Below are 22,179 nucleotides of genomic sequence, written 5' to 3'. Positions count from 1 at the left end.
CCACCTCCTGGGTTCAAGCGATCTTCCTACCTCAGCCTCCCAAGTAGCCGGGACTACAGGTGTGCACCACCACTTCTGGCTGATTTTTTTGTATTTTAGTAGAGACAGGGTTTCACCATGTTGGCCAGGATGGTCTCAATCTCTTGACCTCATGATCCTCCTGCCTTGGTCTCCCAAAGTGCTGGGATTATAGGTGTCAGCCAGCACTCCCGCCCTACTCTGTGGTCTTAATACCCATTTTTAAGTTTCAAACCAAATGTTAGGTATTCTTTGTATTTCTAAAAATATCTAGGCCAGTCTCTGATACAGAGGTGTTAATATGTTGGTTTCTACTTCCCTCACTGTCTTGATGCTTCAGTGAAACCAGTTAACCATTTTCTTTCTAGTGAATTTTTAAGTAGTTTCATAGTTTCTTCTTTTCCTTTTTTTTTTTTTTTTTAAAAAAAGCTGGAAAATTCCTAGAGGAGTTTGAATTTGTCTTTTTAGTAAACTTGAGGTTGTTGTCTGTGGTATTTCCTTGAGTATTTCCTTTTCCTATGAGTGTAAAAAACTGTTGTTTAGCTTTGTAGACTTTTCAAAATAGTCATTCAAATTAGCCTCATATGTTTTAAGTTGTTACTAATCCCAAGGTGTAGTTGTTTTAACTGCATCCTTATGAATCAGGTTTTCAAATCTATGCGTATTCTGTGTGCATGTATGCTCATGCGGATGTGGATGTATTTTAAAATTCGTGATTTTTGTGAGCTTGATGCATTGCCTATTAGACTCTGTAGAGTTAATTCTCAAAAGTTCTTAGTTTAGAGATTGTTTTCTTCTGGTAAATCCGCATCATTTTATGAAGTAAAGATCAAATGTTTGTACTGGTTAATTTTTATTCTTTAAGTGTAGAGTACCCCAAGTGCTTTGTCATGAAATTACTGTTCTGTGAAAATACAAATTTAATCATGTAGGCTATGAAAAATTGTTTTGGGATCATAGACAATGCAGTTAAGTTTCACTTCACTTATTAAATATTTTTTGAGCTTATTTCAGAAAAATGAGCATATCCACCAGTTTCTATCTATATTGACTTAAGTTACTGGAAATCCTGGGATAAAGTGTAGTAATACACCCTTCTAAATATTTGTTATATGCTTGGGTGGTAGAATTAAAAACAAACAGTCTCAGTGAATATATTTGTTAATACAGTGCTTAATGTCTTGGCTTTCATTTTGTTAACTACATTGGAACAAAGGTCTGCATTATATGTGTCAGTAGTATATAGTTCAGAATATTTTCATGCTTTAAGTCATTTGGGGTTTTCAGCAGTTGTCTTTATTACATGTCCATTGGAAGTATAAAATAGAACTGTCCGTTCTGTTTGTTCTTGGAAATTATTTTTCATACATACATTTCTCATTTTCTTTGCTTCTCCCTCCGTTTTAGTCGTGAGATGGAGAATAAAGAAACTCTCAAAGGGTTGCACAAGATGGACGATCGCCCAGAGGAACGAATGATCAGGGAGAAACTGAAGGCAACCTGTATGCCAGCCTGGAAGCACGAATGGTTGGAAAGGAGAAATAGGCGAGGCCCTGTGGTAAGTGGCTATGGCTTACCAGCTGTAAGGAAGAAAGCATAGGAGGAAATGGAAAATTAAGCATAAATAGATCCTCTTGTAAGCTTTTCTTCTTCATTTTAAATGTAGTAGTTTTATTTACTTGATATTGTGGTCATTTGGAACAAACCATAATTAAAGCTGTGCTCACTATACAGCTTAAACTGTTCTGGGAACTTAACTGTTGTGTTTGGTGGAAGCGTACATGCTTAAACCAAGACTGCCCTCTCATGTCAATATCTAAAATCCTTTCATTGGAATTTTATACTGTACTTTGTAAATTTGAAAAAGAATTTTTCCAGTTTATTTTAGATGTTTATCTCTAAGACAGGATCTAAGGACCTTAATTTCAGAAATCTTCTAGGAAAGAAAATAATTGACCCCTGATCCTGCAAAGTAATTCATAAGTGTAATGATTGGGTTTTCACATGCATGCATAAGATATGCCTTTCCCCAGCTTTGTTACAATGTCAGCATGTTACCCTCATCTGACATGAAAAAAAGTTTAATAGACCCATGGGGATTAAGATAAATTAAAAATGTGTGGGGTTTGATGAAAGAAAATCTAGAATCCTAGATTTTAAAAAGCAGGGATACTCCATCCTTTGCTATAGGTATACGAATACTTTTTTTTTTTTTTTTGAGGCAGTCTCACCCTGTAGCCCAGGCTGGAGTACAATGGCACAATCTCGGCTCACTGCAACCTCTGCCTCCCTGGTTCAAGTGATTCTCCTGCCTCAGCCCCCCAAGTAGCTGGGATTACAGGCGTAATCCATTGCCCCCGACCAAGAATACATATTCTTATAAGAATATCATCATAAAATGTGTGTCTTAATTCTTAAAAAGGAAGAAATATTACAGTATCCTAGCACTAATCTCCACAAGCAAGTTTGTGTTTATTTTGTTCTTGTAAAACAGATATGGCAACTTAAAATTTATCTAAACTTTGGCAAGGGTCTAAAGTACACCCCTGCCAAATCATTGCCTGCCCATATACCTATTTAAGTTTACATTTAAATTAATTAGATGTAAATAAAAGTAAAAATGGTGGGTAAAGCTGCTGGAATGGTGGGTAAAACTGCTGGTGCCTTTTCCCAGTTTAAGCCTATGACTGTAAAAAACTGTATTCATTATTGCTGTGTATCAGCCATTAAAGAAAATAATGCCAATTACACTTGATAATGCCTTTGATAACGAAATAGAAATTTTATTAAATCTTTCAGTCTCACCAAGCACATTTCAAATGCTCATTAACCACATGTGGCCAATGGCTACCTTTTGGGCAGTGCAGGTTTGGCACATTTCCATTGCCTCGGAAAGCTCTCTTAGATGTGTAGTACTGACTTGTGTCTGACTTAAATAATCCCTGACTTGATAATCCCTGCGGCTTTGGATATCCTCATCCCTGAGCTGCAGTCTGTCAGGAATATTCTACCCACTGGTTCTAATTCTAACCCATGGAATTATACAGAATAAATCAAATTGTTCCTTTCCATACCAGTACTTTAAGTTGCTGTGGGTCCTGTCTTTATAGCTAAGTTGCCACATTTCTTCCATTTATTAACTCACATGAGGTGGTATGGTGGGAACCCCTCACCATTTTAGCCATTCATGCCAGGATATGAATATGAAGAAATTAAGGATATGTCTTAGAAAAGAGAAAGTGCTATTGAAACATCTTGTAGAAGGTTGGCAGTTAAAAGGGCATATTTCTACCCAGTCAATATAAAGACCCTTTGAAGAAGCAGAGCCATCCGAGATTTGAATGTGCTGCTTTCTGAGCTCCTTGAGCTGGAGGTGTTCAAACAGAGCCTAAATCTTTTGAGAATACCATAGAGCATAAATCACAATGTTTTAAAAATGGGCCAGCCATTTGTTCTTTGTTACACATGAACTAAGAATATCTAGTTCTCTAAGACAAAATTTTGGTTTTTTCCCTGTTCACTTTCTAGCAAATACCTTAGTACCTTGTCTGTATATAGACATGAGTGAAGAGGGAGGAGATGTGTGGAATAAGATGCATAACACATAGTCTTTAAGCTTATTTATGCCACCCTACATTTTATGGTTTAAAGATTTCATCTTATCCTTCAGTAAAGTTTATAGTCTACTTGGAAGGTCTGATTTTGTTTGTGTTTATGCTTTAAGTAAGTTGCATCAAATCCTTCTTGAAGCATAAAGTGTAAGTATCTCCAAATGGGACAATCAGACATACATAATAAGTAGAGTAATACATGCAGTATCACAAAGCAACTTGTGACCAGGTGTGCCAAATGTGTGGGATGGACAGAAGAGCAATAGAGACTTAGGAAAGAGAAAGAATGTCAGGCTGGTAGGCTTCAGGGAAGTTTCATAAAAGGAAGAATTTTAACTGATCCTTAAAAGATGGGTAAGTTTTCTTCATGTGAAGGTATACTGCCTGAAATGCCGTAGGCTGGAGATTAGTATTAAATTAGGAGTAGAGTAAGTGAAAACGCAGGAGGAAGAAGGATCAGACAAGCCTTTGGTCATGGCTAGATTAGGTCTGAGAGCCCTAATTTAAAAAAAGAAAAAAAGGGCAAGTCTTGTAAACTGCATTTCTGCTTGAGAAGTTGGTCTTTAAACTTCTAGCCTCTTTTAGTTTTCTGAGATATATGTCTGACCTATTGTAGTATAACATTGTGAAAACACACACACACACAGACACACACAAAAGCAGGGCAAAATGATTGCATAGTCACTAAACTATTTGAAATTATGCCCAGTGCTGTTTCAAGATCCTACATTTTGTCAAAACAAATAAAAAAGAAAATATCTAGATCTTTGGTCTAGTAGTTGAATAAGTAAACTATAGAAGTTATGAGTGCTTATTTTTTACATTTGTTTAATAACCTTTGACTATTGGTTTTGAGTATTAAATGAGTTAGGGTATATAAGAACAAATAATAACCTTTCTACAGTTTTGTATGCATTACAAAATTGTAATGGAGGAGGTTGCATTTTAACTAGTGTTAAATCCTAAATGACTGAAATTTATGTAGGTAAAAATAGTCTTTTACATTAATAGCTTAAAGTAATACTAAATAAAAATTGATATGTTGTCTTATATACTGGTACAGTATTTCATAATGAAAACTCATTGTTTATTTCCTAGTCTATGATATTTACATTGACTTACCTTTTGTATTTTTAAGTAATCAAATGTTGGAATACTTTGATTCAGGTGGTAAAACCAATCCCAGTTAAAGGAGATGGATCTGAAATGAATCACTTGACAGCTGAGTCTCCAGGAGAGGCCCAGGCGAGTGCGGCTTCACCAGCTTCCAAAGGCCGACGCAGCCCTTCTCCTGGAAACTCCCCATCAGGTCGCCCGGTGAAATCAGAATCTCCAGGAGTAAGGCGGAAAAGAGTTTCCCCAGTGCCTGTAAGTTAATGTTACAACGAATATGTTTTTATAATTTTTAGATTCATTTATAACAAAGAAAAGACTGGCCAGCCATCTGTTACAACATCAGTTTTCAAAATACGATCTCCAGACGGTTGAGGGTGGGAGGTGGTTCCTGAGACCCTTTCTTTGGTCTATTAGGTCAAAACTAATTTTGTAATAAAACTTGCATGTTGTTTGCTTCTTTACCTGCATTGATATCTGGAATGGTGGGTAAAGCTGCTGGTGCCTTTTCCCAGTTTAAGGCTATGACTGTAGAAACTGTATTCTTTATTGCTATGTATCAGCCATTAAAGAAAAAAATGCCAGTTACATTTGATAATGCCTTTGATAACAAAATAGAAATTAATTTTATTAAATCTTGACTCTTATTAAATACATACCTTTGTAATATTGTGTGTGATGAAATGGGATGCGTGCATAAAGCATTTCTACATACCAAAATGCAATCGTTTCTCGAGGAGAAGTATTTGTGCAATTGTTAAGAGTTGCAAGCCAAACTAGTCATTTTTTTCATGGAACATGAAATGTGTGACCAACAAACTATGATTATTTAGATTTGGGTATTTGGTAGACATTTTTCTTAAGATGAATTAAATGAGACTGTCACTTCAAGAAAAAAAACTTAAGGTTGGGTATGGTGCCTCGCACCTATAATCCTAGCACTTTGGGAGGCTGAGGCAGGTGGATCACCTGAGGTCAGGAGTTAGAGAACAGCTTGACCAACATGGTGGAACCCCATCTCTTCTAAAAATACAAAAATTAGCCAGGCTACTCGGGAGGCTGAGGCAGGAGAATTGCTTGAACCCGGGAGGCGGAGGTTGCAGTGAGCCCCGAGATTGTGCCATTGCACGCCAGCCTGGGCGACAACAGCGAAGCTCCATCTTAAAAAAAAAAGAAAAGCAACGCAAATATTTTTTCACCAGTGTTAAAAGTTGAGATGTCAAAGCAAAAATTAGAATTTTCGAAAGGTATTATCCTCCACTATGAGCTCAACAGCTTCTCAGTGCTTAGACTTTTCTAATCAGATTGGTGACAACAGATGTGATTCTTTTCATGTTGTATAGTGAAATATGTGAACATTTGAAAGATATGTGTAAGTTAGAGAAGCAATATTTTCCAAATGATCAGTGCATGCTAATAACAAAATCATTCATAGATAAAAGATCCATTCAAAGTGTAAAACACACCATTTAGATTTTTGGTTTGTTTTTGAGACGGAGTCTTGCTCTGTTGCCGGGCTGGAGTGCAGTGGCACAGTCTCAGCTCACTGCAACCTCTGCCTCCCAGGTTCAAGTTATTCCCCTGCCTCAGCCTCCCGAGTAGCTGGGATTACAGGTGCACACCACCACGCCCAGCTAATTTTTTGTATTTTAGTAGAGACAGAGTTTTACCATGTTGGCCAGATGGTCTCAGTCTCTTGACCTCATGATCCACCTACGTGCCAACACCCCCAGCTAATTTTTGTATCTTTAGTGGATATGGGGTTTCACCATGTTGGCCAAGCTAGTCTCAATCTCTTAACCCGGTGATCCACCCACCTTGGCCTTCCAAAGTGCTGGGATTACAGGCATGAGACATTGTGGCTTGCCCACCATTTGGATTTTTAATGTGCCAGTAGGAAAAGTTTGTTTATATGGTTTCAGATTTCATGTTACAACTGGGTTTAAGAAACTCTTTTTTGAGCTTTGGTATAGTACCAAAGAATATTCATCATTCTTTGAAAAGGTGACCAGGCTCACGCCTGTAATTCCAACACTTTGGGAAGCCGAGGTGGGCAGATCACTTGAAGTCAGGAGTTCAAGATTCCATCCTGACCAACGTGATGAAACCCTGTCTCTACTAAGAATATAAAAATTGGCCAGGGATGGTGGCAGGCACCTGCAATTCCAGCTACTTGGGAGGCTGAGGCAGGGAGAAATTGCTTGAACCCTGGAGGGAGGCCAAGGTTGCACTCAGTCGAGATAACGCCACTGCACTCCAGCCTGGGTGACAGAGTGAGACTCCTCAAAAAAAAAAAAAAAAAAAAAAAAAAAAAAAAAGGCTATTAAAATAGTTTTTTCTTTTACAGATACGTATCTGTGTGAGGCCAAACTTTCTTTCATATACTTTAATCAGAACATCAAATCACAGTAAATTGAATGAATAAACAGCTATGAGAATCCAGCTGTCTTCTATATTAAGCTAAACATCAAAGAAATTTGCAAAAAGATAGATGGTAAATTCATATGAGAGAGAGACTTCTAGTGGTGGAAATGCATATTAAGACTCACTTTCTAACTTTGAAGAACAAATGATTGAATGGAAAAATGGTAGAAATAGTGACCACAAGGGAAATTTGGGGTTTAAGATCTGAAGTTGTTAAGGTACATAAATACATTGAAAAGTACATTTAAAGCAAAAACATTTTATAGTAAAACCTGATGCCCAACAATAGTTGTTGGCTCTATGTTGAAACACCTTTAAATTAGCTATTAATTATTTTTAAACTTAAAACAGTAATCAGTTATTAGCTGATGAATCTGCAGATTGGTCAAGGGTTAGTAGGGGTGGCTTATCTCTGTTCCCCATACATGTGCTGAAGCTGGACTACGCAAGACTGCTTCTTCACTCACAAGCATTATTGCTTCAGCTGGGATACTAGAACACTTGGGGGGCTGTTGGCATCTCTTCCTAGTGTGAAGGCTGAGTCATAACAAGAATTGTTTCAGAGGTCGCAACATGCAAGCTCTTCTCAAACCTCCACTTGCATCGTGTTTGGTAATGCCTTATTGCCCAAAGCTGGTTATTACATGCTCAGTCCCAGAATTGATGTGATAGGGAACTATACAATCACATAAAAACTGGGTGGCATGATACATGGGGGCTATCAAAGTGAAAGTTTACTGCAAATATAAACAGAACAGAACTGTGTCTTCCTTCCCCACACACCACCCCCAAAACCCACTTTGGGCATATATGCTAGACAAAGTTACCCCCTCATTCTTTTTTAACAACTGTTACATAGCCTTTCATTAGCTGGATAAATCATGGTTTATTTAATGAATGATACACTAATGAACATTTATAATCCTTTTAATCTTTTGTTACTAAAAACAATGCTTCAAAAGTATTTTTATACATACATCATCTTGTACATCTGTGTGCCTGTCTCTGTGAACATATCCATAGGCTGGATACCTAGCAGGTCAAAATGACGTGTCTATATGACTGGCTTTTTTGTTTTTACTTTTTTGTAACTGCTTTTTTAAAAAAAATGGCTTTATTGATATATAATTAATCTATACAATCCTGTTTAGATTGTAGAATTCAGTGTTTTCCAGTATATTCACGGGGTTTTGTAGCCATTATTACAGTCAGTTTTTAAACATCTTTATTACCCCAACAAGAAATTCCAGACCTATTAGCAGTATTAAAGCAAAATAGGTAGGAGGCCATTAGCCTGGGATTGTTTCTACACCTGGAACTGAAACCAAGCTTTAGCCAGTCACAAACAGCCCACCTGCTTTAGCCAATCACAAACAGCCAGCCTATCTGTTGTATAACTAGGGACTTATCATAACATCATGCCCAAATAAGGCAAACACCTGCTGTAGCCAGTCAGCCGATTGCTTTGCGTTGCTTTGCTTTGCTTTGTGTTTGGCCTGTAAAAGCTGACTATTCAAGGTGCTAGATCAGAGATCTCTGAACTTCTTGTCGTTTTGAGTACCACTTGGTTCATGAATTATTCTTTGCCCAAATAAACTCTGTTCAATTTATTTTGTCTGAAGTTTTTCCTTTAACAATAGTCTCGTTGGCCGGGCGCGGTGGCTCAAGCCTGTAATCCCAGCACTTTGGGAGGCCGAGGCGGGTGGATCACGAGGTCAAGAGATCGAGACCATCCTGGTCAACATGGTAAAACCCCGTCTCTACTAAAAATACAAAAAATTAGCTGGGCATGGTGGCGCGTGCCTGTAATCCCAGCTACTCAGGAGGCTGAGGCAGGAGAATTGCCTGAACCCAGGAGACGGAGGTTGTGGTGAGCCGAGATCGCGCCATTGCACTCCAGCCTGGGTAACAAGAGCGAAACTCCGTCTCAAAAAAAAAAAAAAAAAAAATAGTCTCTCCCAACCCTAAGGAACCACTAATCTGTTTTCTCTATATATATAACTTGCCTATACTGGACATTTCATATAAATGGTATCATTTAATAGGTGATCTTTTATGACTGGCTTCTTTTGCTTAGTACCATATTTTCAAGGTTCATCCATGCTATAGCATGTGTTAGTACTCCATTTTTAATTGCAGAACAATATTGTATGGATATACCACATTTGTCTGTTTGTCAGTTGATGGACATTTGAGCTGCTTCTACTTTTTGGCTATTATGAAGAATGCTACTGTGAACATTTGTGTACAGGTTTTTATGTGGACGTAAGTTCTCATTTCTCTGGAGTTTATACCTAGGAATGGAATTGCTGGGTAATATAGATAATTTGTGTAACATTTTGAGGAACTGCTATACTGTTTTCCAAAGCAGCTGCACATTTTACATTCTTGCCAGCACTATATGAGAATTCTAATTGCTTTGTGGTCTTACCAACATTTACTACCTTTAACTATTTTATTAGGGATCCAAAAAGCCTGGAATTTCCACTGGACATTGATGGAAAGACCAAGTTCTAGGAAAATTAGTATAGTGAGAGTGTTACATATTACCCTCACCATAGGAGAGTTTTTGTCAGCTTCCACTAATTTGTTTTCGTTGAGGAAGAGGCAGAGTGTACCCTGGGTGACATTCTGTGGCAGTGTTTGTAAATTACCAGTTATGGAAGATTAATAAAGCCTTAAATAGATGACAGGAAGTTGGATGTTTAATTTTTACTACTAGACACAGCATTCTGCTTGCTTATGATATATACTTTTTATGCTTTTTGTTTTGGTTACATAAGATGTTTCAAAGAACTCAGATGTTTATAGAATAATTTATAAAATTATCACATGGTTATCTCTGTCAACCAGATATTTATCATCATTTATGGGGATGACCGAGATTTTAAAAGTTTACTTGAGATGACTATGTCAGACAAAATCATTTAGCCTTTATTCCATAATGTTTTAAATATGGCATTTTTTTCAGAATATAATCTGCCACATAACTGTCTCATATGACCTTCTTTGGATAATAGTTTCTTAATTAAGAAATAAGAAACATACCTAATAAAAGAAAAATGTTGTGAAGTTTCAGAGTGGCAGAATCACACCACCCCGAAGAGCCCCTTCACCAGATGGCTTCTCACCGTACAGCCCTGAGGAGACAAATCGCCGTGTTAACAAAGTGATGCGGGCCAGATTGTACTTACTGCAGCAGATAGGGCCCAACTCTTTCCTGATTGGAGGAGACAGCCCAGACAATAAATACCGGGTGTTTATTGGACCTCAGGTAGGATTCATCTCTATTTTGTATATCGTTATTAGTAGTATATGGTACTATTTCAAATTTATATATTATTCTTAAATTTAGATGAATTCCCTTTAGTAAAGAAAAGTAAACTTAAAATGTATTTTAGACTAATGTTTTTCTTTAATATGTTTATGAGGTTTTGACTGTCTTAATATACTATAGAATAGAAATTTGATCTGTTTAATAAGTTCAATGAAAATGAAAGATTAAATCATGGAGAAGATAGCTGTAGATTTTTCTTACATACAAAGATAATGAAGAATATGAATTAGTAGAAACTTTTAAAAGTTGGAAATACTGTAAAAGTGATAAATTTAGAAGTTCTAATGAAGCACAGACTTATTAACCTGTTAGTTTTTTTTTTAACTCTTCAGAACTGCAGCTGTGGGCGTGGAACATTCTGTATTCATCTGCTATTTGTGATGCTCCGGGTGTTTCAGCTAGAACCTTCAGACCCAATGTTATGGAGAAAAACTTTAAAGAATTTTGAGGTAGTTTTTAATAAATGCTTAGAGTAAAATTGTCAGCATATCCTTACGATATATTCTTAAAATTTCTCCTTCAGCATTAAATTTAGGCAGTGACCATTTTAAAGGTGTGAAGGTATGTAAAAATTAGTTGATGCTTATAAATAGTTCTCATATGAGATATTTACTAAACTTTTTCTTCTAGATTGAAAAAAAAAAACAATAAAACTAACCTGCTGTAAAAATGTTGTCCTTAGTGAATTATAATATGTTCTTATTTTTGAAGCTCTTTATGAAAAAAATATACAAATAAAAGATAAATAATTCAGCCTCTAGAACTTTTCATATGTATGACTATTGCACAAATATCATTGTTACTGTCTTTTTCCAATGTTAGGTTGAGAGTTTGTTCCAGAAATATCACAGTAGGCGTAGCTCAAGGATCAAAGCTCCATCTCGTAACACCATCCAGAAGTTTGTTTCACGCATGTCAAATTCTCATACATTGTCATCATCTAGTACTTCTACATCTAGTTCAGAAAACAGGTTAGTACTTTCAAAGGATTTCAAACCATTAATCCAGTGTTACTTTTAAGTTTAGTGGTAATTTTTTATATTTACTTGTTAAGTTGCTCTAAAATGATTTAATTATTGAATCTTGGCTTTCAAGTTAAAGTCAAAGGTGAAGATATTAAAAGTTCTCTGGGCATGGTGGCTCATGCCTGTTGTCCCAGCACCTTGGGAGACTGAGGCAGAAAGATCGATTGAGCCCAGGAGCTGAAGACCAGCCTGGGCAACATAAGGATATCCCATCTCTACAGAATTAAAATAATTAGCTGAGTGTGGTGACACCTGTAGTTCCAGCTACTCGAGAGGCCAAGACAGGAGGATCATTTGAGCCCAGGAGTTCAGGGCCCCAGTGAGCTGTGATCACACCACTGTACTCCAGCCTGGATGACAGAGCCAGACCCTGTCTCTTAAAAATTGTGTGTGTGTGTGTGTGTGTGTGTGTGTGTGTGTGTGTGTGTGTCTTGTTAAAGGTCATGTGAGAGTGTGTGCATGTATATAGACATTTTGTGCTAAAAACTACAGTATTAATGTGAATCTTCTTTCTATATATTGCTTTATTGCTTTTAGCATAAAAATTAGATTTTTAAAAATTACTTCATAAAGGAGTACTGCTCCTCTTACCAGGGCACTTCCTGTATTATTCCCCAAGTGCCCATTTTCAGAAGCACTGGTCAAAGTGGTTAAATCCTGTCTTCTTCCTGTCAATCTGTTAAGTATTGTAACTACCTCAAAATTAAAAATGGAAGAGTGATGGGGTTGTAACAAGGGTCCATTGAAGGGAAGAGAGGTTTTCTTCTTGTGGAAAAAGTAAATGTGTGAATTTTCTTAATTTTGATTAAATGAATTAATTTTAGAATCTTAGAGTTTTATGAGTTTCAGGACATTGAAGATTTTCTAATTTACATAGTTCAGTGACACAATGATAAGTGAAGCCAAGAGATTATGCAGCTTATTTGAAGAAAGACATTAACTTAGGTATCTTTTTCTTACCTCTTATCTCTTCTAAATAAAATGAAAAAAATGAGCTTTATTTCTCCAGCTTCCTGACCCAAACTTATTCTAGAGCTGTTCTCCTTTTTTTTTTTTTTTTTTTAATTTTTTTTTATTTTAAGAAACAAGACCTTGCTCTGTCGCCCAGGCTGGAGTATAGTGGTGTGATCATAGCTCACTGTAACCTTGAACTCCTGGGTGTAAGCGATCCTGCTTCAACCTCCCAAGAACCAAGACTGCAGGCACCACCACACCCACCTAATTTGTTTTATTTTTTTGTAGAGGCAGAGTCTTGCTATGTTGCCCAGACTAGTCTGGAACTCGTAGCTCCAAGCATTCCTCCCACCTCAGCTTCCAGAAGTGCTGGGATTACAAGTGTGAGCCACCACATCCGTCCCCTTTTTCCTTTTGAGTGACAATTCTGTAACTTTTTATTGTGGAGAAAAATAACAAATGTTTAAAACTCAGTAGCCAAAGTTAACAAGTTTCTCTCTGAGGTTTAAAAAAAAATTTATTTTGATTTGCATGTCCCTGGGGGAACCACAAAAGTTGTCGTGATTACTGAGATTGTACTATATAGTTAGGTAGATTTTTGTTTCATTATAACCACATATTTTTATATCTATAATCAGTAAAAAGAAAATACAGAGGAAATTTATCTGGAGAACTGATTACATACAATTTTAAATGGTATGCCAGAAATAATAATAAAACAATTAGGGTAAACAAATTGAAAATGAAAGGCAGAGAATATTCACCAAAAAAGAAGTTTAAGGGGCTAACAAACATGAAAAGTGTTCAGTCAACCTATTAACCAAAGGCTTGTTTTTAAAAAAAGACACCAATTTTTATTTACCAAAATAATGGAAACTTTTTAAATTATGTAATTCAGTTATTGTAAGAATGTGCTTGATTGTATATAAAGCAGTATAGCCTTTTGAAGAAAAAAGTAATATGCCTTTTAAAAATATTTACATTTATTGATCCAGTAAATGTTCTTCTTAAGTTTAATTTGAGAAATGCACAAGCCTTACATATGTAACTTTCTTATAGTATTATGGTGAAAAATTAGAAACAATTTAAGTATCCAATAGCAAGTGAATGATTAAATTAGAGTATGTCCATGTTATGAATGTCATCTGGGCATTAAAATTATGTTTTTGGAGAACATTGAATAGTCTGGGAAGATGTTGATAGGTGAAACCAAATCTAGGTCATAATATATTATGCAGGAACCCAGTTTTACATAGAAAAGGTATTACAGGTATGTAAAAATTGGAAAGAATAAAAACTTTAATGTTATTAATAGGAGGTGTTATTATAGGTAACTTTTTTAAAACTTTTGTGGGCCATTGGGTCTCTGTTGAAACTACTCAGCTCTGCCCTTATAGCCTGAAAATAGCCATAGACAAGATATAAATGAATAGATGTGGCTGTGTTCCAGTAAAACTGTATTTACACAAGCAGTCCACAAGCTGATTTGTTTTCCTTATGTTACTCCCTGCTCTATACTCATGTGATTTTACTTCAGAAAAAAAAAGAAACTGTGCTAAAAAAAAAAAAAATGCCTGAGACTGGGCACGGTGGCTCATGCCTGTAATTTCAGCACTTTGGGAGGCCAGACCGGGCAGATCACCTGAGATCAGGAGTTCCAGACCAGCCTGGCCAACATGGTGAAACACAGTCTCTGCTAAAAATACAAAAATTAGCTGGGTGTGGTGGCGTGCACCTGTCATCCTAGATACCCAGGAGGCTGAGGCAGGAGAATTGCTGGAACTGAGGAGGCAGAGGCTGCAGTGAGCTGAGGTCACGCGGCTGCAGTGAGCTGAGGTCACGCTACTGCACTCCAGCCTGGGCAACAGAGCAAAAAAAAAAAAAATCTGAAATGTCAAAAAAAAGAATAAAGATGTTTGTAGTGGTTTCTTAAAATGTAAAAATATGGAAATAGCTCAGATGTCCAACATTAATGGATACTTAAAACAGGATCTATCTGGTCAGTAGAAAATTATGATGGCATTAAAAATTATGTGGTGGAAGCAACACAAGTGTCCATTAGCAGGTGAATGGGTAAACAAAGTGGTATATACACATAGTGAAATATTACTCAGCTTTACAAAGGAAGTAAATATGATAGAGTGTGGATGAACCATTAGGACATTATGCTAAGCAAAATAAGCCAGTTACAAAAAGAAAAATAATAAGTTGCACTTATAATTTGACTAAATTGTGAAACTTTATTTTCCTTTTATGAATAAGCTAACTTTGGTGTAATTATTGGAAGAGTTAGTCGACCTTGGATTATTTTTGCCATGAATATTTGTATTATAGATTGTTGTTTATATCGCTTCTGTTAATTTTTGTTACTACTGCATGCATATTCTGACAGTTTTTCCCCATCCTAAGTAGCTCCATAATTAGGAAAAGAGGTGAGGCAGGTACATCAGGAGGGAGAGGCTAGTAACTGTGCCTTCATCTCAGGAATCACGCATTATGACTTTGCTGACTTGCTTGATTAGCTTTTTGGAAAGCTTTTTGTGCATTTGGGGAACTGTTATTTTGCTGCCAGTTACTCAGATCTGTTTTTCAGGGAAAAGTAATTGTAGTTTTTGCCATTACTTCTAATGGAAAAATTAGAAGTAATGGCAAAAACGGCAACTACTTTTGCACCAGCCTAATAGTTTAAGCTAGTAGAAGTACAGTATTGGGCCCAGGGGCAAGCCTAGCTTAACGGACTCTGGAATTTATAGACGTTGTAAGTTATGGCATATTCTTGTTGGATAAAAGTATAATGATAGATCTGCCACAAACTGATATCATGATTTGATATGAGGAAACTTATTTAACATCCCAGAGCCTTGTCTTTATATTGTAATGGAAATACAGTTATTGATTTTAAAAGCCATTTCTCAAATCACGAAGATTTAAACAAAAACATTTGTGAAATAGAAAACTGAAGCCCTCTTTTTCTAGCCTGGCTGCACACAAAATAACTATTGTTAACTATTTAATACAACTTTTAAAGATTATATAAATCAAGGAATGAAACTCTCCTTTGCACAATCCATACTTTGGCAGACAAACACATGCACACAAATTACCCCATCCGTTTTTCTCTCAACTTTCTTACTGTTTTTAAACAAATATAAAGTCATGCCATATGTTCTGGTGTGCAGTTTTGTTTTATTTTTAGTTTATATATCTAGCATATTTTTCCAAGTCATTACCAAATCACATACTTTTTTCTTTTCATGGCTGTATAAGATTTTATTTATTTAGCCATCGCCTTAATTAATGTACATTAAGTACACTTGCAATTTTGGTTTACATACTTAAAATACGTAAGGATAGCATCCTAGAAAATAGGATTTTTAGGTCATGAATATATACATGTAGTATTTTAAGAAATGCTAACAGGTGCCTGGGTTTGCCATAATTTGTTAAACCTCTTTTTGCTATTCATTCGGTTGTTTTGATTTTTTTCATTATTCTAAATAGTACTGCGATGGACATTTTCATACATACATCTCTCTGTATTTCTATTTTCTTATGATACATTCCTGGAAGTCTAGGTGAAAGATTGTGTACAAAATGTAACATGTTTCTAGATTCATTTCTAGGAAAGTTGGACCAGTTCATACTGCCACCAGAAATTTCTGAAATAGGCATTTAAATTTAGGATGTGGAATAGATGAGTTGAAGGTCCTCCAGTACTTAATTTTGAAATTGGTACCATGTAGTATATTTTTGTACATAATCAAACCTATTTGTTTATTCAAAAGGTAGAATAGCAGAATTTGGGGGATACAAATGTTCTAAGATTGCAGTCTGTGTATTGAATTGTTTTCATAACGAAGAAAGTAACTCACACCTACAATCTATAAATACTTGTGTGTTGATCTGATTTTAAATTAGTGTATATTAATAGCATAAATATCTCTTAGTTATATAAGATGCTCTTAAACAAGAATTTCTAATTATTTATATTCTAAACAAGTAGAGAGTGTTTTAGCATATTCTGCTTTATATTCTTTTATGCCTAATACTTTTTCTTCCCCTTTTCTGTAGCATAAAGGATGAAGAGGAACAGATGTGTCCTATTTGTTTATTGGGCATGCTCGATGAAGAAAGTCTTACAGTGTGTGAAGACGGCTGCAGGAACAAGCTGCACCATCACTGCATGTCAATTTGTATGTGGCTCTTTTGCTTCCTGTGTTTACTCAACACAGTTGTTCTCTGAGCTGACTGTGTTATTTAAGATTGTAACATTGCTTGAGGGGAGATTGGTGAGAGAATTTTTAAAAAGTATATCTAAGTATGTGAAAAGTTTTCCACAAATGGGAATGTAGGATCTTTAGGAGATGGGCTGTGTGAGCAAAGACATGCAATAAAGTATGATATCTGTGATAATGGGAGAAGTGCACAGAATTAGAAACAGTTTCAATCTGGAAGGTATACATGAAGGGAAGGAGATGAAAGAAGACCTGGGCAGGCATTACAGAAAGGCTAGCATCACAGTAAGGTTTGGAAGGACGTTACCTGGCAATCAAATAGGGGAGAACGTTTTGAAAAATAGTAAGCAGAGTGTGTTATCAGAACAAATAAAGTAACATTTGCATATCAAAATGATTTAACCTGCTGTGTTTACTTGCTTTCAGATAAATAATCAGATTATTTTTGAGGTTCCTTCTATATAAATCCTATCATAATTATTATAAATAATTATGACATATAAATAATGTTAAGCATTTATGTTTTTTGTAAGATTTTGTTTATGTAATTTTTCAGGGGCAGAAGAGTGTAGAAGAAATAGAGAACCTTTAATATGTCCCCTTTGTAGATCTAAGTGGAGATCTCATGATTTCTACAGGTAATAATTTTGAAATAATGAGATGTGTTTAATTTTTTTAAAATTCTCGAAGTGTGGTTTAAGTCTGTTAATTTTTTTAAAGCAAGTTTTGTTATTTTTCATTTTAGCCATGAGTTGTCAAGTCCCGTGGATTCCCCATCTTCCCTCAGAGCTGCACAGCAGCAAACTATACAGCAGCAGCCTTTGGCTGGATCACAGAGAAGGAATCAAGAGAGCAATTTTAACCTTACTCATTATGGAACTCAGCAAATCCCTCCTGCTTACAAAGATTTAGCTGAGCCATGGATTCAGGTAAGTAGTTATTTTTCGTTTCTCAAAGAAATATTTGTAGATCAGTTAATGTGTTTGTCCCCTTCCCTCAGTTGTTTATAATTTAAGAAAATACTTTTGCTTGCTCCTGTCATGACCCCTATTCCGTTGGAAATTTTAATGTTACTTTTAATATTAATACTATACTGGTTATTGTACAGCTTCAACTTCAAAACGTCTTTATGGTTTCACTTCACTTATCTAGAAACATCTCTTCCTGAACTAACAGACATACAGGGTTATTCAAGGATACAAGAATAGAAACCAGAACCCTTCAATGCTAACTTTTCCCAATGTTTAATCCCCATTCCTGCCAAGAATTTTTATATTTATTTGCTACCATTTAAAATCAGTTACTCCTTTCCATATCATAATGTTATAAATAATTGCTGAGCAGATGAATAAGACAAAAAGTGGTGTTTGCCTTGAGTTTATCATTTTTATTTGTGAGAATAGTTTCCGTTCCTTTACCATCTCTTTTGACTGGTCCTCAGTAAGTAGGGCTTTTTTGTCAGCTGGTTTCTAATGATATTCTTGGTTGTGGAATGCTCAGTCTATTATTTTTTAAATGTGGGATCTAAAACCAGACAGGTCTCTCCAGTAGACAATAATGAAGTAACATAATTATTTTCAATAATCTGTTAAATTCCATTGAATACAAATAAATTTGAGAACAGATGCATTAACACATTGAGCTTATATATCGTTAGGATTTGTTTCCTTTTTCTTTTGTGACCATTACAGTCCTGCAGCTTTGGAATTCTCTTAGCATATTAGCAACCCATTTATGAATCTAATAAAATCTGCAAAAATATTAAACACATATTCTTGTATCTAGTTCATTAATGAAATTTAGTGAACTGTTAATAGGCCTTCACCTGCCCATTTATGATCCATCAAAAAGAACTCTGAAGTTGATTCTGAGCTATTAGATGCCATTCTTTCAAGGATATGGTCTAGTTTGTTTTGCGTAAGCTTTAGATTGGACTAGGCTCTATATTCTTAGCTTTTTATTAAGCATATTAGATAAGACAGAATTAAAACCCAGGTAGTGGTACACTACTTAACAGTACCAGAAACTCACTATATTCTAGTTGATTCATTCTCCCATAATATCCCTTTATAACAAAACACATGTAAATAAGTATGTCATGATCTGTTTTTCCAAAAATTGTGTTTGTTCACTTTTAATATTTAGACATTTTTCACATGATAAATTATCTTGTGTATTAAGCTTACTTTTAGCTTTGGCCCATAATGTCAAGACCATTCACCCTTTCCTTATTATAGGGATTCTGTGGCTTTTAGGGCATGGTGTTGACAACTGTAACAGTATATACCACAATTCTAGGTCTACCATTATACTTTGCTTACTCTAACACAAGCATTTTTTTCTTCAGTTGTTTGATTGTTCACATCATTCATTACAGTCCTACCTGTTTTGTCTAGCTTTTTAAACTTTTTGTACAGACAAAAACCAATTAAATGCTTTTTGCTTATTGCTGTTGTCTGTAAGGGAAATACTCTGTATCTCTTGAAACCTTCTCCTGATACCTTTCTTGATTTTTTTTTTTCTTAATCTTGCTCCAATTTTTCTCTTTAAATACTTTAATATGAATATGGAGTTGAGATTTTCACAGTTTTTTGGGGTTTTGGCAAGCATGGGGGATAATATAGGCACAGAATGTATGTATAACCATCTAATGACTTGATGGAATTTTTTATTAATTTTACCTGAACTAATAAGTATTAAAGACTTTGGATAATTACCAGTTAAACTTGAGTATAAAATTCTTCCTTATGATGTTTAAGTGGCTGGACATATTTGAAATTGTGTAGTATGGTAAAGATTTAAGAAATGTCCAGTTTTTACGTAGTAATCCAAAATGATGCTTAACTCAAAACTGCATGCATAAGCTTTTCTTTACATTGAATTCACTGTGTGTGTTTGATACAGGTGTTTGGAATGGAACTCGTTGGCTGCTTATTTTCTAGAAACTGGAATGTGAGAGAGATGGCCCTCAGGCGTCTTTCCCATGATGTCAGTGGGGCCCTGCTGTTGGCAAATGGGGAGAGCACTGGAAACTCTGGGGGCAGCAGTGGAAGCAGCCCGAGCGGGGGAGCCACCAGTGGGTCTTCCCAGACCAGTATCTCAGGAGATGTGGTGGAGGCATGCTGCAACGTTCTATCAATGGTCTGTGCCGACCCTGTCTACAAAGTGTACGTTGCTGCTTTAGTAAGTAGCTTTACTCCATAATTATATCATTTTGGGTTTGGGGTTTTTTGATGGTTAGTAGATAGTGTTTTTAAGATACAGTAAAGCTACTTTACCTACTTTTGGGAAATCCAGATTTTATTTTTGTTCCATAATCCCAGGAAATTACAGTTTTTCTTTTATTCTGTTTATTTGAATGTTGCTGATTTCATTATATTCAGGGTTTCCAGTGTACTGTTTCGCTTTTTTAGTTTTAATGTTTTAAAGACTTTGAAGGGGTATCCGAGGGAGAGAACACAGTCATGGTTTCTTACTTTCTGTTTCTGGTTGGACCAGTAAAGCTCCTTCCTCATCCTCCTTTTCCGCTTATCACTAGAAACAGAAACAAAACCATGACTTCAGGCTGCTAAAAGCCTAAAACAAAGCAGAACAACAACAAATAAAGCGAGTTGGACCAGCTTGCTGATTTGTAAAGACTGTTTTAATGTCCTGCTGTTCATATCTTTACATTTTTCTGAGCAGATACCTTGTATATGACCAAATTAAAAATGCTTTTGAGGATGGCAAAGTCATCAACGTTATTCTGATTGTTAAAAAAAAATTATCAAATATTCAGGAAGATTTGTTTTTAATAAACATTTTGCTTGATAAATGAACATTGTTGTGTAGAGATTCAAAACCTTTTCAAAGAAAAGGGTTCCATGAGTTGCTTTTCCAGTTTAACCTGTTAAAAGTTCTTTCATGGTTGGGCTAGAGTGACAAGGAGGTAATTTAGGAGACTAATTGGACTTTTCTCCTTTCTGAGTGTATGTCTCTTTAGAATAGGGCTTCTCAACCTCAGTACTATTAACATTTGTTAGATAATTACGTGTTGAAGGGTCGGGGGAGAGCCAGGGACATTGTCCTATGTGTACTGTGGCAGCATCCCTGGCCACTACCCATTAGATCACCAGGAGCAAACCCACCCCCACACATTTATGCCCCAGTCATGACAGCCAAGAATGCCACCAGGCATTGCCAGATGTGTCCAGGGGTCCAGACTGCCCCCAATTCAGAACCACTACTTTAAAATAATTCTTATCTAGTCTGTTTTTAAAAGTCATTAGTCTGTAAGTTTCCTCCCTCAGTCTTTTTCTAATCCATCCTCTAACAGTTGGGCCTAATGAATCTTCTTGAGAGAGAATACAGTATGACAGTTATGAACATGGGTTTGGAGTCACAATTGAGTGATCTCATAATTTATCATTTCAACTACAATGCTTGCATAATGTGCAGGTTAAAGTGGGACTAGCCTAGGCAATCCGAACACATGATCAAGATTGTAGAGACAGACCTTGATTCAAATTATGATTCTCTTTTGCTAGCACAGTGACTTTACAAAGGTTACTTAACCTCTCTTAAATAAACTTCATTTTTCTCACCCATAAAATAAGGAAAATACCTCTTAGATTTGAAATGAGATTATGTAGAGACTTTCAACCATATGCCTTTCACATTGCAAGAACATTGGATATTATGTAATAGTTATTATTTCTTAAACACAAGTTTGATTATCCCTCAACTCCTTTAAAAACTGTTAGAGGTTTCTGTTTCTTCAGCTGCATTCCTAAAGCATATTCTGTGGAAGTTTGGCAGGGTTTGAAAAGTTCCCTGAAGAAAGAATCCTGTGTTCACTTAAGATTGGTAAACACTGGGTGACACAGGATAACTAGGTCTGTTGACTGAAAGGCTTCTAGCATCCTTCAGTAAGCTAGTGTACATTGTGAACCTAAAAGATCAAAAGGTAAAATGCATTGTTTCCCAGAGTTATTTTCATGTAGTGTCTGGAGGGACCAACATACTATAGAATAAAGACCAATTGGCCCAACATTTTGCCTCTTATTATTTTCCAACACAAACCTTCAGGCATACTTGACTAAATATAATCATTTTTTTGCCAGTTCCTTTTCTGCAAAGCCTTTGCCATGTTACTCTTTTTGTATACACCGTAACTGCCTTACTATCATGGTTATTTCTTCTTAAGTTCAGACTGTTTCCTAACTAGCTTATGAGTTCCTAGAGTGCAAGGACCACATGAAAGATACCAGGCTCCATGGAGACAGAAATGGCTCCTGCTGTTAAAGTTCACCCTTTCCCTTTCTTCTCACCTATACCTCCTTCCATTCTCTTTGTGTTTCCTCTCCCTAACTCTCCATATGTAATTTTTTTTTTCCGAACCATTTGAGAGTATTTTACAGGCATCATGACACTTTCTCCTCGAATACTTAAACATGTAAACATGTGTTTCTCAAAACCAAATA

At 35.9% G+C, this 22,179-nt stretch overlaps 1 protein-coding gene and 1 non-coding gene across 2 annotated transcripts in view; both read left to right on the top strand.

The window, feature by feature from the left end:
* Window positions 1-22,179, top strand: part of MAP3K1 (mitogen-activated protein kinase kinase kinase 1) — an 80,700-nt gene that overhangs the window by 41,844 nt on the left and 16,677 nt on the right. The window contains exons 2-10 of the mRNA XM_032280428.1: window positions 1,426-1,576; window positions 4,797-4,997; window positions 10,240-10,440; window positions 10,836-10,952; window positions 11,326-11,474; window positions 16,554-16,675; window positions 17,274-17,355; window positions 17,463-17,646; window positions 19,622-19,900. Of these exons, the coding sequence (XP_032136319.1) occupies window positions 1,426-1,576; window positions 4,797-4,997; window positions 10,240-10,440; window positions 10,836-10,952; window positions 11,326-11,474; window positions 16,554-16,675; window positions 17,274-17,355; window positions 17,463-17,646; window positions 19,622-19,900 (1,486 nt within the window). The remainder of the gene's footprint in view (window positions 1-1,425; window positions 1,577-4,796; window positions 4,998-10,239; window positions 10,441-10,835; window positions 10,953-11,325; window positions 11,475-16,553; window positions 16,676-17,273; window positions 17,356-17,462; window positions 17,647-19,621; window positions 19,901-22,179) is intronic.
* On the top strand, window positions 1,981-2,088 carry LOC116554572. The gene has a single exon (XR_004270228.1). It is a non-coding gene; the product is annotated as a small nucleolar RNA U13 (small nucleolar RNA).

This window comes from Sapajus apella, unplaced genomic scaffold, assembly GCF_009761245.1.
Source record: "Sapajus apella isolate SASKATOON/1434 unplaced genomic scaffold, GSC_monkey_1.0 scaffold1, whole genome shotgun sequence".
Classification (NCBI taxonomy): domain Eukaryota; kingdom Metazoa; phylum Chordata; class Mammalia; order Primates; family Cebidae; genus Sapajus; species Sapajus apella.
The sequence above is the reverse complement of the archived record's forward strand: the minus strand, read 5'-3'. Positions and strand labels throughout refer to the sequence as shown.